The 12762-nt window shown below is 36.6% G+C and overlaps 2 protein-coding genes across 2 annotated transcripts; both read right to left on the bottom strand.

The window, feature by feature from the left end:
• Window positions 1-1956: 1956 nt before the first annotated feature.
• LOC106339148 (glutathione S-transferase T3-like) lies at window positions 1957-2535 on the bottom strand. The gene has a single exon (XM_013777952.1). It carries the CDS (start codon window positions 2533-2535, stop codon window positions 1957-1959), a length of 579 nt encoding a protein of 192 aa, XP_013633406.1.
• Window positions 2536-4468: 1933 nt separating this feature from the next.
• Window positions 4469-5343, bottom strand: LOC106340578 (RING-H2 finger protein ATL33-like). Its single transcript, XM_013779430.1, has one exon. The coding sequence runs from the start codon at window positions 5218-5220 to the stop codon at window positions 4522-4524; it is 699 nt and encodes a 232-aa protein (XP_013634884.1). The 5' UTR covers window positions 5221-5343; the 3' UTR covers window positions 4469-4521.
• Between the last annotated feature and the right edge of the window lie 7419 nt (window positions 5344-12762).

Raw genomic sequence — 12762 nt, 5'->3', positions numbered from 1 at the left:
CGGACAGCTTCTTGATGCTGAGCAAATAAAACTGCTTGCGGCCCTTGTAATATACAAATAGATTGGATAAAAGTTGATCATTTCGGATAAATACCATCGGTGAGATAGTAAGCCATATTATACTGATGTCCGTTGACAGAGAAAGTGACATTCGGAGCTTGACCATTTATTATGTCATCAAAAACTGGTGAACGATCAAGAACATTGATATCATTTAATGTACCTGGAGGTCCAGAAAGCGCATGTCATATCCAGAGATCATACGAAGCAACCGCCTCTAAAACGACTGTTGGTTTACCCGAACCACGAACATATTGCCCTTTCCAAGCGGTGGAACAATTCTTCTACTCCCAATGCATACAGTTGATGCTTCCTATCATCCCGGGAAAGCCACAATACTCTCCAACATCAAGTAGACGTTGAAGATCAGCTGGTGTTGGTCTTCTTAGGTACTCTTCGCTGAACAAATATATTATTCCTCCCACAAAATTTTCAACACATAACCGAGTTGTTGTTTCACCGAGCCGGAGGTATTCATTGACGGTATCAGCTGCAGAACCATACGCCAAGACACGAATTGTGGCGGTACACTTTTGAAATGGAGAGAGACTATTCCTTCCGAGACCATCTTTTGTTTCCCGAAAATATTAAACTTCATTGGAGAGTCGATCCACAATGTGTATGAATAATGACTTGTTCATTCTAAAACGTCGTCAGAATAAATTATGAGGATACGTTGGAGCTTGACTGAAATAATCGTTCCATAAACGATTATGCCTTTCTTCACGATGTCTTTCAATATAAACTCTTTTTTTTCTTTTTTTTCTTTGTTCTTCTTGAGTAGCTTGAATGGTAAAATTCTCAAATGCTTGATCAAAATGTTGATCAAAAAGCTCATCAAATGTATCATCAAATGTATCATCAAAAGCTTCATCCAAAGTGTTTTGAGAAGAAGAAGAAGCCATTAACGTGATTAAAAAGAGTTTAAATAGAGAGTGATTAAGTGTTTATAAAGTGAGAGATTAAGAAGAACTTGTGAAGAAAGAAAGTGATTAAGTGTTGAAGTGTTTATAAAGTGAGAGATTAAGAAGAATTTGTGAAGGGAGAAAGTGATTAAGTGTTTATAAAAGAGAAGCTTGCGAAAGTGATTACACTTGAGATAACTTGAGAGAGATAGAAAGACTTTAGATGGCGGTTTGATATTGAGAGAGGCAGAAGAGGTTTCATTTATACAACATTTGAAGACTTGTGTCCGTGATATACAAAATCATACAAGACTTGGTAGATAGACATGTGATACAACAATACACAATAAAGTGTGTGTCTGTGACATGAGCTATGCTACACTCCAATGTCTCTCTTGTCTTTTCCTTCACATGTGTGTCCGTGACTCACTGTCTCTCTTGTCTCACGCTCCAATGCTCCAGTCTGCCAAGAAAGAAAGAACAATATTAACACGCGGAACAGCAACAAGAATAAGATCATATAAACACGCGGAATAGCAACAAGAACAAGATCAACTAAGATTAATAAGTTCATATATTAAGACAAGAACAAGAGGAACAACGACAAGATAAAGATCAACTAAAACAAACTCTTAAACGAACTCTTAAAACAAGTGAAACAACAACAAGTTCAACTAACACAAACTCTTAAACCCATACTTCAACTAGTTAGACAACAACTCAGCTATGAGCTTTTTCCTTAGAGCATTTTCGAACTCATCTAAGGGTTCTTGCTTTGCAAGTAAGCGGTCAAGTATCCGCATTCTTGATAGCCTTTCCTTCGAGACCAAGTCTTTTTGTTTAATTTCCCACATAGTCTGAAACGATGACAGCATTTCCTTCCCCTCGACATTCTTCTTGTTCTTCCCTTTTGCTGCCTTAACACCCGGGGGACGCTCCTCCTCAGTCATTTTTTCATGTGCGTGTGAAGTCTCAGACTGTGAACCCTCGTCTAACTTCCTCCTTTTAGCGCTTCCTTCGTTTTTAGATGTAGCAGTGGCACACCATTTTTGATCATTCCGAAGCTCCATCCAAGCGTGCTCAAGAATAAATTTTTTCGGTGGTTGTTGACGAAGATTTCATGAGCTCTATTGAGAATATCATTCTCATTTTGCCCACTTGTCTTCTCTCTGGTTGCTGCTTCAAAAGCCCCACAGAACTTGTTGAATTGATCATTGATCTTGTGCCAACGCTGCTTGCAATGAGTTGATTCTTGGTGTTCAGTGGCTGCAACCTTGGGACTTGCCGCAAAGTAAGCGGCGATCCTATTCCAGAATGCCCCAGACCGTTGTTCATTTCCCACTACTGGATCCTTGCTTGTGTTAAGCCAGGAGCTGATGAGCACCATATCTTCTACAGGCGTCCACATCATGCGTTCCCTACGCTCTGCAGTAGTATCTTGAGGGCAACTTGAAGCTTCAGCTCTTTGAGTCCCAAAGACAGGGACTTGCGATGGAGAACTAAAGACACCATGTTGACTCGTAAGGAGATCAACATAGTTAGTACTCTGCCGGTATGGATTGGAATCCATTCCCGAGAATGACACAGAAAGATAGAAAGAAAATAAGAAGGAAAAGAAGACGGACAGAAAGATAGAAGGAAGAGAAGAAGAAGCTGAGACAGAAGAGAGAAAGAGAAGAACACTATCTTAAATAGATGAAACACTATATGGAGTTGACATCAACCTAACACATTTATCACACTTCAACCACACTTTCTATCTAACCATCAACCTAGCCATTACACATATTTATTACTAACACAACCATAATATATCACTAAGCAGAACATTAACTACCTAACTCGACATCAAGGCGCTCAATAAATTGGACAGACGTAGACATTTACCTGTATTACTCTGCTTTGCACTCCTCTGCTTTGAAGTGTCTTCCTCTTGCACCGTGGATCCTTGAGATTGAAAACACACAAACAGAGAAACAGGAAGTCAGAGACTACTAACTTGATCAACAATGTATTTGAGAAACCCACACACTCAAACAACAAGTCAAAACTTATACAAAATAATTTAATCAGTGATTTTTAAACCTATCAAATTATATCCATCCATACAACAAATCGATTTTGATCCATGAATTTTTTTAAAAAATTCATCAGAACATGAGACAACAGAAGCTTTACCTTCGATTCGAGGAGAGCCACTGTGAGAGAGCTCTGTCGCCACCGACAGACAGCTTCATCGCCATCGAGGAGAGCTCCGTCGCCGTCGAGGAGAGCTCCGGCGCCGTAGAAGAGACCTCCCTCGCCACCGATACACCAAATTGAACCGAACAAACCAAAAAAAGGAAGAAATTGCAATCAGAACAAGTTGAACAGAGATCAATCACATGCATGAGACAAAGAACCGGATTACCTTTCGATTAGAGACGGTGAAAGCTCCGGCGCCGTCGAGGAGAACCACCGAGAGAAAGATTCGACGAGAATCAACATGTAACAACCGATCATAACAACAAGAGGCTCAATCACATGCATAATCGATCAAATCGCCAAACATATCGCCTTCGTCGAGAGTTTTCGAGAGAGAGAGAAAGAAAGACAAGTTTGAGACGCGTTTAATGCGTAACCGAACCTCCACCATCTCGTTTGTTGACACGCGTCCACCAGGAGGCGTTCCTTCACGAGACAAAACACACGTCTCTTGCGCTTTCTTTCTTTTTTAATTTTCGTTTAATCAAAAAAAAAAAGAAGAAACGGGTTTAATTAACCGTGATAAAGATACTCTAACTATAAGCACAATGGATCTGGAAGAAAGTTCATATGATTATTTATTTTTTTTAATAATTCGAAGATATTCTGTGGACCGAGTCCTATAAAAGAATTGTTTCTCGGCGAGGGATAAATTCGATCGTTCGCAATGGAAATTACAGACCAATGTCACATGGCCACGCATGTTTAGAAACATAAAACTCTAAGCGCCACCCGCCACTTGACGTTAAACATAGTTAGTATTAAACCGGAGGAAGCACCGGATGGTTTCCGGTGGGTGTTAAAGTTAAACCCACAAGGACCAAAGGGATAACGCCTAGCGCTTAAATCGCCGGGAATGAGACGAAAGTTCGATTGTTTTTCGTGGAAGAATATGAACCGCACGATTGTCATGGGATCTTCATACGCCGTAGGATGAGCATGCTGTAGTGCGTTTTTGTGAGCTGTCGAGAGTCAACGTCACATCTTACGCACACTGTTGCTTACGGAGTTAGAACATAGATTATTGGGAGGTTCTTTGACTAAGTTTCTTAACGGAATATAAGAAATCGTCTCTTAACTTTTAACTAAAAAAGGTAAGAACCATCTTTTAAAACTCTTATTTAAGAGCCGGTTCTTAGTTTTTTTTAGTTAAAAGTTACTCGTCTCAAGAACTTTCCATGCTCATTACAAGCAACCAAAAACAATTAAAGTAAGGAACTTTTTTTTTAAGATTTAACGTAAATTTGTTTACAGTCCCAATAAATATAAAATCATGAAATCGAAAAAATAAATTACAAAATAAAAAAATAAATCAAACTGGACTAGAAGCATCAGGTAGACCTCGACGCCAATCGTCATCTCTATTGGTCGCTGAAACTCGGCGGTTTCCGCCACCGCTGCGATTCACGTTACCGTTAACGTTAGCGTCTGCTTCGGTCGGTTTAACGGGGACGTCTGCTCTGCAATTAGGACAATTGGAACGAGTTTGGAGCCACTCCTCGATACAAGACACGTGGAACTCGTGCTTACACGCGCTTAGTTGTCGGATCTCTTCGCCGACGGCGAGCACCGACTTACACACGGTGCATTCGTTACCGATCTCCTCTGAATGAGTCTCTTTCGTGAGTTTCTTTCCGGGATCAGACGCGACGACGGTGGCGGCGTCTTTCTCGGCCGGTGGGACATCCACGGTGACATGAGGTGTTTCGTCGGAGGAAGAGCTGCTGTGGCGGGAGGAGGAAGAGGAGTTGCGGCGGCGGGAAGAACATGGGGCGGTGAAGAAAAGAGAGTAAACTAAGGCGGGAACTGCGACGATTGCTACGACGGCGAAGATTAGTTTGATAGGAGTGAAGTCGATGATGCGAGGAGGTGCTGGGAACGGTGGAGGAGGTCCGATGATTATGAAGGTGGAGTTGGAAGTGATGGTTGTGCCGGGGAAGATGGTGGATGGAACTGTAGCAGATGAAGTCGGGACAACGGTTCCGGCGTCTATGGTATTATTATTGAACATTGTTATTATTGTGAGTTGGGGAAGAGAGATAATAATGGAAAGTGCTTCTCGCTAACTTAAGTTTTGTTTTGTCTTCCAATTTTTTTTCCGACGACTAAAGTCAAAAAAAATTTTTGCGTAAGGTGAAATTAACAAAAACTAGAAATAAAAATAACACTCGCATCATTTCCAATTTACATCTATATTTTCAGAAGTAGAGAAATTTAAAAATGGATTTTTCTTGACATATGTATGTTATTTAAAATGTTATTTTATATAAATGCTATGGAAAATATCTTTAAAAGAGATGAATGCTATAGAAAAATGTTATTATTTTTTTTCTAATAAAATTCATCTAAATGTGGAATCAACATTTTTATAATCTCGATTGCAACAATCACTTTCGTCATTATTTTACTACAAACGCACCTATCATTACAGAACTCTTTTTCCCTGTGGAAAATATCTATGTTTCTTTCATTAGCCACATGGTTTTATATAATTTTGATAGCATGACCATTTGATTCTTTTGACTCATGATAGCATCTCTATTTATCTTCTAATTGTTTTTTTTCATACAATGAAAGAAGGAAGATCTTCTTTGTTGTTTTGTTATGATGTTTACATGGGAGTTGTGGTTGGACATTTGGTGGTTGTCGGTGCCACCAAGATTAATTATTCTTTTTCTAAAAAATATTTTATTTATATAATAACTCTTGGGTCTTCGGGTATGGGTATGCTAATGGCCTAGTAATCTGAGCTTTGATTAGAGACTAAACCCGACACACATATGAATGTATAAACATTGTAATATAGCAGCACAGGTTGCTTTGACCATTACAAACTTGCAACAAGTGTTAAGGTGAAACTGAAACATTTGACGCATAAAACAGAGCGAGAGAGAGAGAGCTGAAGAGCGTTCTACACAGAAAAGTGTTCAATTTTCAAGAGCAGTTTGTCTAATTCATTTTCAATGGCTATGTGTGTGGTTCTACAAAGGGGGTCACCATCAAGGTGTTTAAAAATCATCATATAACACAAAATTTTAATTACTCGTATGATTCCCTAAAATGATTGCTTATAGTTAATCATAGAAAGGATGGAAACATAGAGAAGTCTGACAAATAATAAATTCCAATGTTGCACAATTCAGAAATGTTGGTCTTACTTACACGAGGGACTTGCAGAATCTAGTATGCGTCAGTAGAATTTACAAAAAAATATGAGAAGTTATTATAATTGTTTTAAAGTTCTATTTAAATCGATATCAGCAAAATGCTAGGATAAAGAGTGATTATTTTTTAGCAAAAAAAAAAAAAAGAGTGATTATTTTGAGTAAAAGTTAGTATGTTATTAGGAAAGCTATGACAACAAAGTTGTAAATAGAATATAGCATCTATAATTAGAAAATGAAGTGAATAACTAAAATCACTGTTTTCTTTTTCATTTTAACCTTCTTACTATAAACAGAAGGTTATTATACCATTTGACTATTATTCTGCTTTCTTGATATAGTATAGATACATAATATTATTCTATAAAATATATAAGAATATATTGATAGTTTTAAAATAAAATTAAACTAGACTGAGTAATGAATGAAATTTATGTGTAGAAAACACTTATAAACGTTTGAATACATGTTAAGTTTTCAGAATCTGATTTTCTGAAAATAGTATAGAACTAGTACAAAATCAGCATATAACAACTGTAAAAGAAAAATATAGATTGTTAAAAAATACCAACGGATATAACAAAATGACAATATGTTATATATTGTATGACGAAAAATTTAATAATTATTTATTATATTATTTTGAAAAAGTATCTAATTAAAAAAATTCAAATCGTGTTATATGTATTAGCTTTTCAACTGAATTTTCAAATTGATTTCTTATATAGTTTAAAAACTATTTAAGAAATAAAATTGAAGGGGAAAGAAATAACTAAAAAAAAATAAAGAAGCAAATAGAAAGGGTAATATCTATTATTATAAAGATCTGTTTCAATTCTTCCTAGGGGGTCCATGTCAGCATCCACCTAGGAAAGTCGACTTCTCTCGCGCCGCCACGTGTCCTCTGCCTCAATACTTTGCGTTTCATTTAACGAAAAAGAAGGGAAAATTGTGGGCTTTCCATAATAACAAAATTTAGAACCCCAAACCAAGAGGCCCTTTACTCTTCACCACCTTCACGCCGCAAATAGGGTTCGTCTTCTTCCTCTAGGTCTGATACCTAAAAAATTTCTTTTGCTTTCTCACACAACGTCCATGGTGTTTCGAGAAATTTGGATGACTATCATAGATATGAAGAATCTCTTTCTTTGTCTCCACTTGAGTCGTTTGGCCTTCTATTCTACTCAACCGAAACTGTTCGCGTTACAGATTTAGCGCCATTATCGCCTTCTTAACTCCATACCAACGTGAAGCACGATCTGACATTGATTGTGAGTTATCCTTCTGCAACCCGGTTTATTCTACACCTATAAAAGGTTGGCTTTCTTCACTTGAAAATCATCCTCTCATTGTTTACGGACCCCTCCAAATCTCATTGTTTCTCCAGATACCCAAATTATCTCAGTCATACGTTAGGTGTGATTCTAGGTTTTCACCTCTTTTCAGTTCGAAAACTGTAAATCTCGATTGTTAAAAAAGGTTCTTACTAGATGAGTCATTCAATATTGGTTTGCTAAATATCTTTTAGGGTTTCACCTTTTTACTAATTGCCTAGGAAATTAAATCATACGTTCCTTCTTCTGTTGATTTCAGAAGCCTTAAAATTGTGATTATTATTTATTGATTCTGAAAATTTCCAGAATCTGTGTCTGATATCTATAAAGACCAATAAATGTAATTCTGAGTTGAGCTTCATTGTTGATTTTTCCAGATAAACAGTCTGTTTTTTCTCTGCTGTTTGTTTGGCATGAACAATATTTTATAGTGATTTTACTATTTTAATCAACTTTTATGTTATGCCAGGAAGAAAAAGATAGAGTGACGGGGAAGAGTCTTGAGGGATGAATCTAATAATGAGTATACCAATATTAAAACTGAGAAAACGGAAACACCTAAAGCTACAAACACGCATGAAGAGTTGTTATAGAATGGTACTTACTCTCAAGAGACGAAGCTAAAGAAACCCGAAAAATTCTGCCTTGCCTGCGATGCAACAGCATGGAGACCAAGCTCTGTTACCACAACTGGTATGCAAGAAATGTCAGAGGTATTGGACAGCTGGTGGAATGATGAGGTACATTTTGGTCAGTGCAGGGAGTCGCAAGAACAAGAATATGGCTTCTCATAATAAGTAGAATATCTACGAAAGCTATGCTATGCATAAGGCGGCTGCAAAAAACCGCTGATTTTCAACATCCTAATGGCACCAATCTCCAAACTTTGGATCTGATTCAGTCCTCTGCGAATCAATGGCATTAGCCAATAAAGAGCTACAGATTACGGTTCCTTTAATGTCACCAGCTTGGATGTACGCTTGGAACAGTGTTTCATCAACGGTTGTACCGTTTTACCTTTCCTCAACATACTGAAGCTGTTCATGAGTTTCACCGGGAACATAGAGCAGCTTAGCCTGGATGGCAGAACCCACATCCCCATCCGGTGGGTCCTCTCTCCAACAAGTCGAAAGCATTGCTGAACCAAGAACCATTCTTCAATACCTCAATACTTTTGCATTTCAATTTGCATACGGCTTTCCGAAACTGTTGTTGATTCTTATCTGCACACTCCAGTAATCAGCTGCTAATACTACATGACTAAATACTTTTTCAGTTGCTGATTTCAAATATTGATTAAACTTCTAAAATTATCTAGATGGTGTTGATTATGTGCATTTGGTATGTGTTTCACCTACAGTAGTGAAGTGCCCACTCCAGGAACACGTCTTCAGGATTTATTTTTATGTTGTAGGGAAATCTGTGAAGTTACCTATAGCACTAAAGTGCTCACTTCTAAAAGTTGCATCTTGCACTTAGTTGTTCTAGGGATAAGGTCATGTTTTGGCCTTAGTATTTCGAAGCCTATTAGTGTAGGGTTGAGGGAGACACTATATAAACTCACTAACCTAGTTGCTTGCCTCCTATCATAAAAATCACTCATAACACTGATTCTAGAGATCTGAGATTTGAGAGAGAGGCAAGATGCAAGAGCTAAGAATAGGTTGAATGAGTATCTACAGAAGGTTGAAGAGAAGCAAAGAGAGATTCGGTCAAGAGTCAAAGACTGGTCCTTCTTCATAGGAGTGTGGGTTTCATCTCCTTTACACACATGTTCAGTTAGCTTAAGTCTTTAATTAGCTTATTGTTGTGTTGTTTTTAGGTGAATAGAGAAACACAGAGGTTGTTGTGTAAGATAAGATGATGTGATAATTTACTTACAATGTTCCAAGTCTGCTTTATAATATCTTTCATGCTTGCTAGTATATCTAGAGAGATATGCTCTGTGATCGTATTAAACATTGCATTGATTGCAGCGTGTCTCATGTATTTTTATTTTTGCAACCCTTGCTTGATCCTTCCGTAGATAAATTCTGACTTTTTTAAGGAGAGATATAGATAATAATTTTAAATGTGTTACTGTAATAATTTAGTTCATGACAAGATTTAAATCCAAACTATTACGTTTATACTTTTTCTTTTTCTCAAATTTCATTTTTATCATTATATTATCTCCTCTTGATCAAAAAGATTGTTTAGATTTACAACTTAGAATTTTGACAAAAACTCACATTTCAAGATAACTTGTTTACATATTAGCAAAATGGTAACTTGTGAATATTTATAAGTTCAAAAATCCAAAACCATAATTTTTTGCAACTAGAATAATAAAGAAACAAAAATGAAAAATATTGTCAAATATTATTATCATAGATTTGATGTTTATCAAACATTTTTATGAGTTGGGAATTTGATTGTTCATTTTCATATATATAATTTTTTTCTTTCACATGTGATAACATTCTAAACGATCCAAGGCTCATTGAAAGGGGAATTTTCTGGTTCAAATTTGTGTGTTTAATCAACTCAAATCAACTAAAAACAATACACATGTTAGAGATATTTCTTCATGCTACATGATTATTACCACTTGTCTTATTTTAACAAACAAATAAAAATTTTAACAAAAAACTGCAGCAGCTAACGTTTTTACAATGCAGAAGAAATACACATGCGATGCATTTGCTCTTCCCTTCTGAGCAAGCAAAAGAACCTGATGGATGTAATCCAGTGTCTTGGCTAGAAAATCATACCTCACAACCAGTCTTGAGATTCAAACAAGAACATGCTAATTGTTTTTGTATCTAACTATTGATCATATATATATATATATATATAGATTATATAGATTATGCAATAATATACTTACCACAAAAACCACGAGGACACAATGCAACATAATCACTGCATAAAAAGAGAAGACATTTTTCCAATTGTTTTGAGGAGAAACATAGATAAATCTCGCATAAATCTTAAATGTGTTATTGTATTAATTTAGTATGTGACAAGATTTAAATCTAAGCTATTACGTTTACACTTTTTCCCAAATTTCATTTTTATCATCATATTATCTCCATTTGATTAAAAAGATTGTTTAGATTTGCCAACTTAGCATTTTGACAAAAACTAACATTTCAAAATAATTTGCTTACATATTAGCAAAAATGGTTAGTCACAAACTTGTGAATATCTAAGAGTTCAAAAACCCTAAACCATATTTTTTATAGATGGAATAATAAAGAAACACAAATGAAAAATATTTTCCAACAACTTTTCTATTGAAATATTATTATCATAGATTAGATGTTTATCAAAAAATTTATGAGTTGGGAATTTGGGTGTTCATTTTCATATATATAATTTTTTTTCTTTCACTTGTGATAACGTACATTCTACACGATCCAAGGCTCATTGAAGGTGGAATTTTCTGGTTCGAATTCATGTGTTTAATCAACTAAAAACAATACATATATTAGAGATACTTCTTCATGCTACATGATTACCACTTGTATTATTTTAACAAAGAAATAAAGATTTTAACCAAAAAACAGCAACTAACGTTTAACAATGCACAGGAAATACACAGGTGATACACTTGCTCTTCCCTTCTCAAAACCAATAACGCCCTAGCTCCTGCTCTCTGAGCTGGCTGAAGAACTTTCATCATGTAAGGCTCTGGCATGACAGGTCTATCGAATGTCACAATCCAATCCTGAGATAGAGGTAAATGTTAGTTACTGCATCTCAAAACATTTATTTTATGGACGATGCTAACAAGACGACTTACCACTCTTGGCATGAAAGTACCAAGCAGCCAAGGTCTTGAAGCCTGCTGCTTTGAATACACCGAGTGTCTCAATGGCAAACTGGTCGCCACTCATAATCATGACATTGCGACCATGTTGGTTCCTATGAAGTTCGAGAAACGCCAGCATCTCCGTATTGATTTCATTGTCAGCAGCATCTTTGAACTCTAAATCATTTGTTGTATCTGAAACACAGAAACTCATGGTCAGCAGCATATTTTCATAAGATGAGGAATGAAGTGAGCATTTTCATGTCAACAGTTCTGCAACCATTTTCTGACAGGTTTAACACCATGTTAAGAGTCACATGCTGTGTAGTCTTCGCGAATATAGCATTGATGGTGAGCTCTCCTGTGTAATTGCGTTCTTTCAACCCGGCCTTGATGCAGTCGTACATCCGTTTAGGATCTAGATCTCTTGGGAGATCACAATTTTCTATGTCCATCCAGACATCTGTTGGATCATTATTCTGCAAAGAAAAACGTAAAAAACCATATAATCAAAAGTTGTGTGTTAAAAGTTGAATGTATTAAGAAAATGTTAGCAGTGGTATACCACTGACCACTGTGCTTTTCGAAGGACTTTCCCTTTGTTCGTCATCAAGAACTTCCCGTGGGGCCCCTTGTGCACCTTCGCGACTGAACCATTACATTTCACACTAGCAATGGGGCCATTTGGATCGGCCATTGTTTACAGCAGTCACTGAAGCAGGAAAAAATATAAGCTAACGTTCTAGACAAGTCGATTCTACCGTCAATCTAAGCTGCTAATGTAAGAAAGGGATGATACCTGAGAGAGAGAGAGACTCGGGAGAGATGTTCTGATATTTGCGTGGATTATCATATCTGGGCCGGCATATTGAACTTATCGATTATGGGCTTTGTTTTGGTTTTGTTAACAAGTTGAGAAAGAGGTTACAACAAAATTGGATGAGGTATTTTGCGAAAAATTCTTATTGATATCTTGCTTCATGTGACCACTTATTCGTGTAAGTGGTGAGAGAGACCGTGGTCAGTAGGTTGTGGTTGTGTATTGGTTGCACGGTGGTGGTTAGTGGGGTTGTGGTTAGGTGGTGATATTGTGACATAATTTTTTTTTTTAATGTTTAATAGCAGATGGTTGAAGCAATTAAGACCATTGTTGCATACTAGTTATGGTGCAATTTAAAAATATTGTTAGGTACAACATGCTTAAAATTGGTTCTAGAACCGGATGTAGACCTTAGAGCTAATACTCTATGAAACCAAAA

This window comes from Brassica oleracea, chromosome C4, assembly GCF_000695525.1.
Source record: "Brassica oleracea var. oleracea cultivar TO1000 chromosome C4, BOL, whole genome shotgun sequence".
NCBI lineage: Eukaryota > Viridiplantae > Streptophyta > Magnoliopsida > Brassicales > Brassicaceae > Brassica > Brassica oleracea.
The sequence above is the reverse complement of the archived record's forward strand: the minus strand, read 5'-3'. Positions and strand labels throughout refer to the sequence as shown.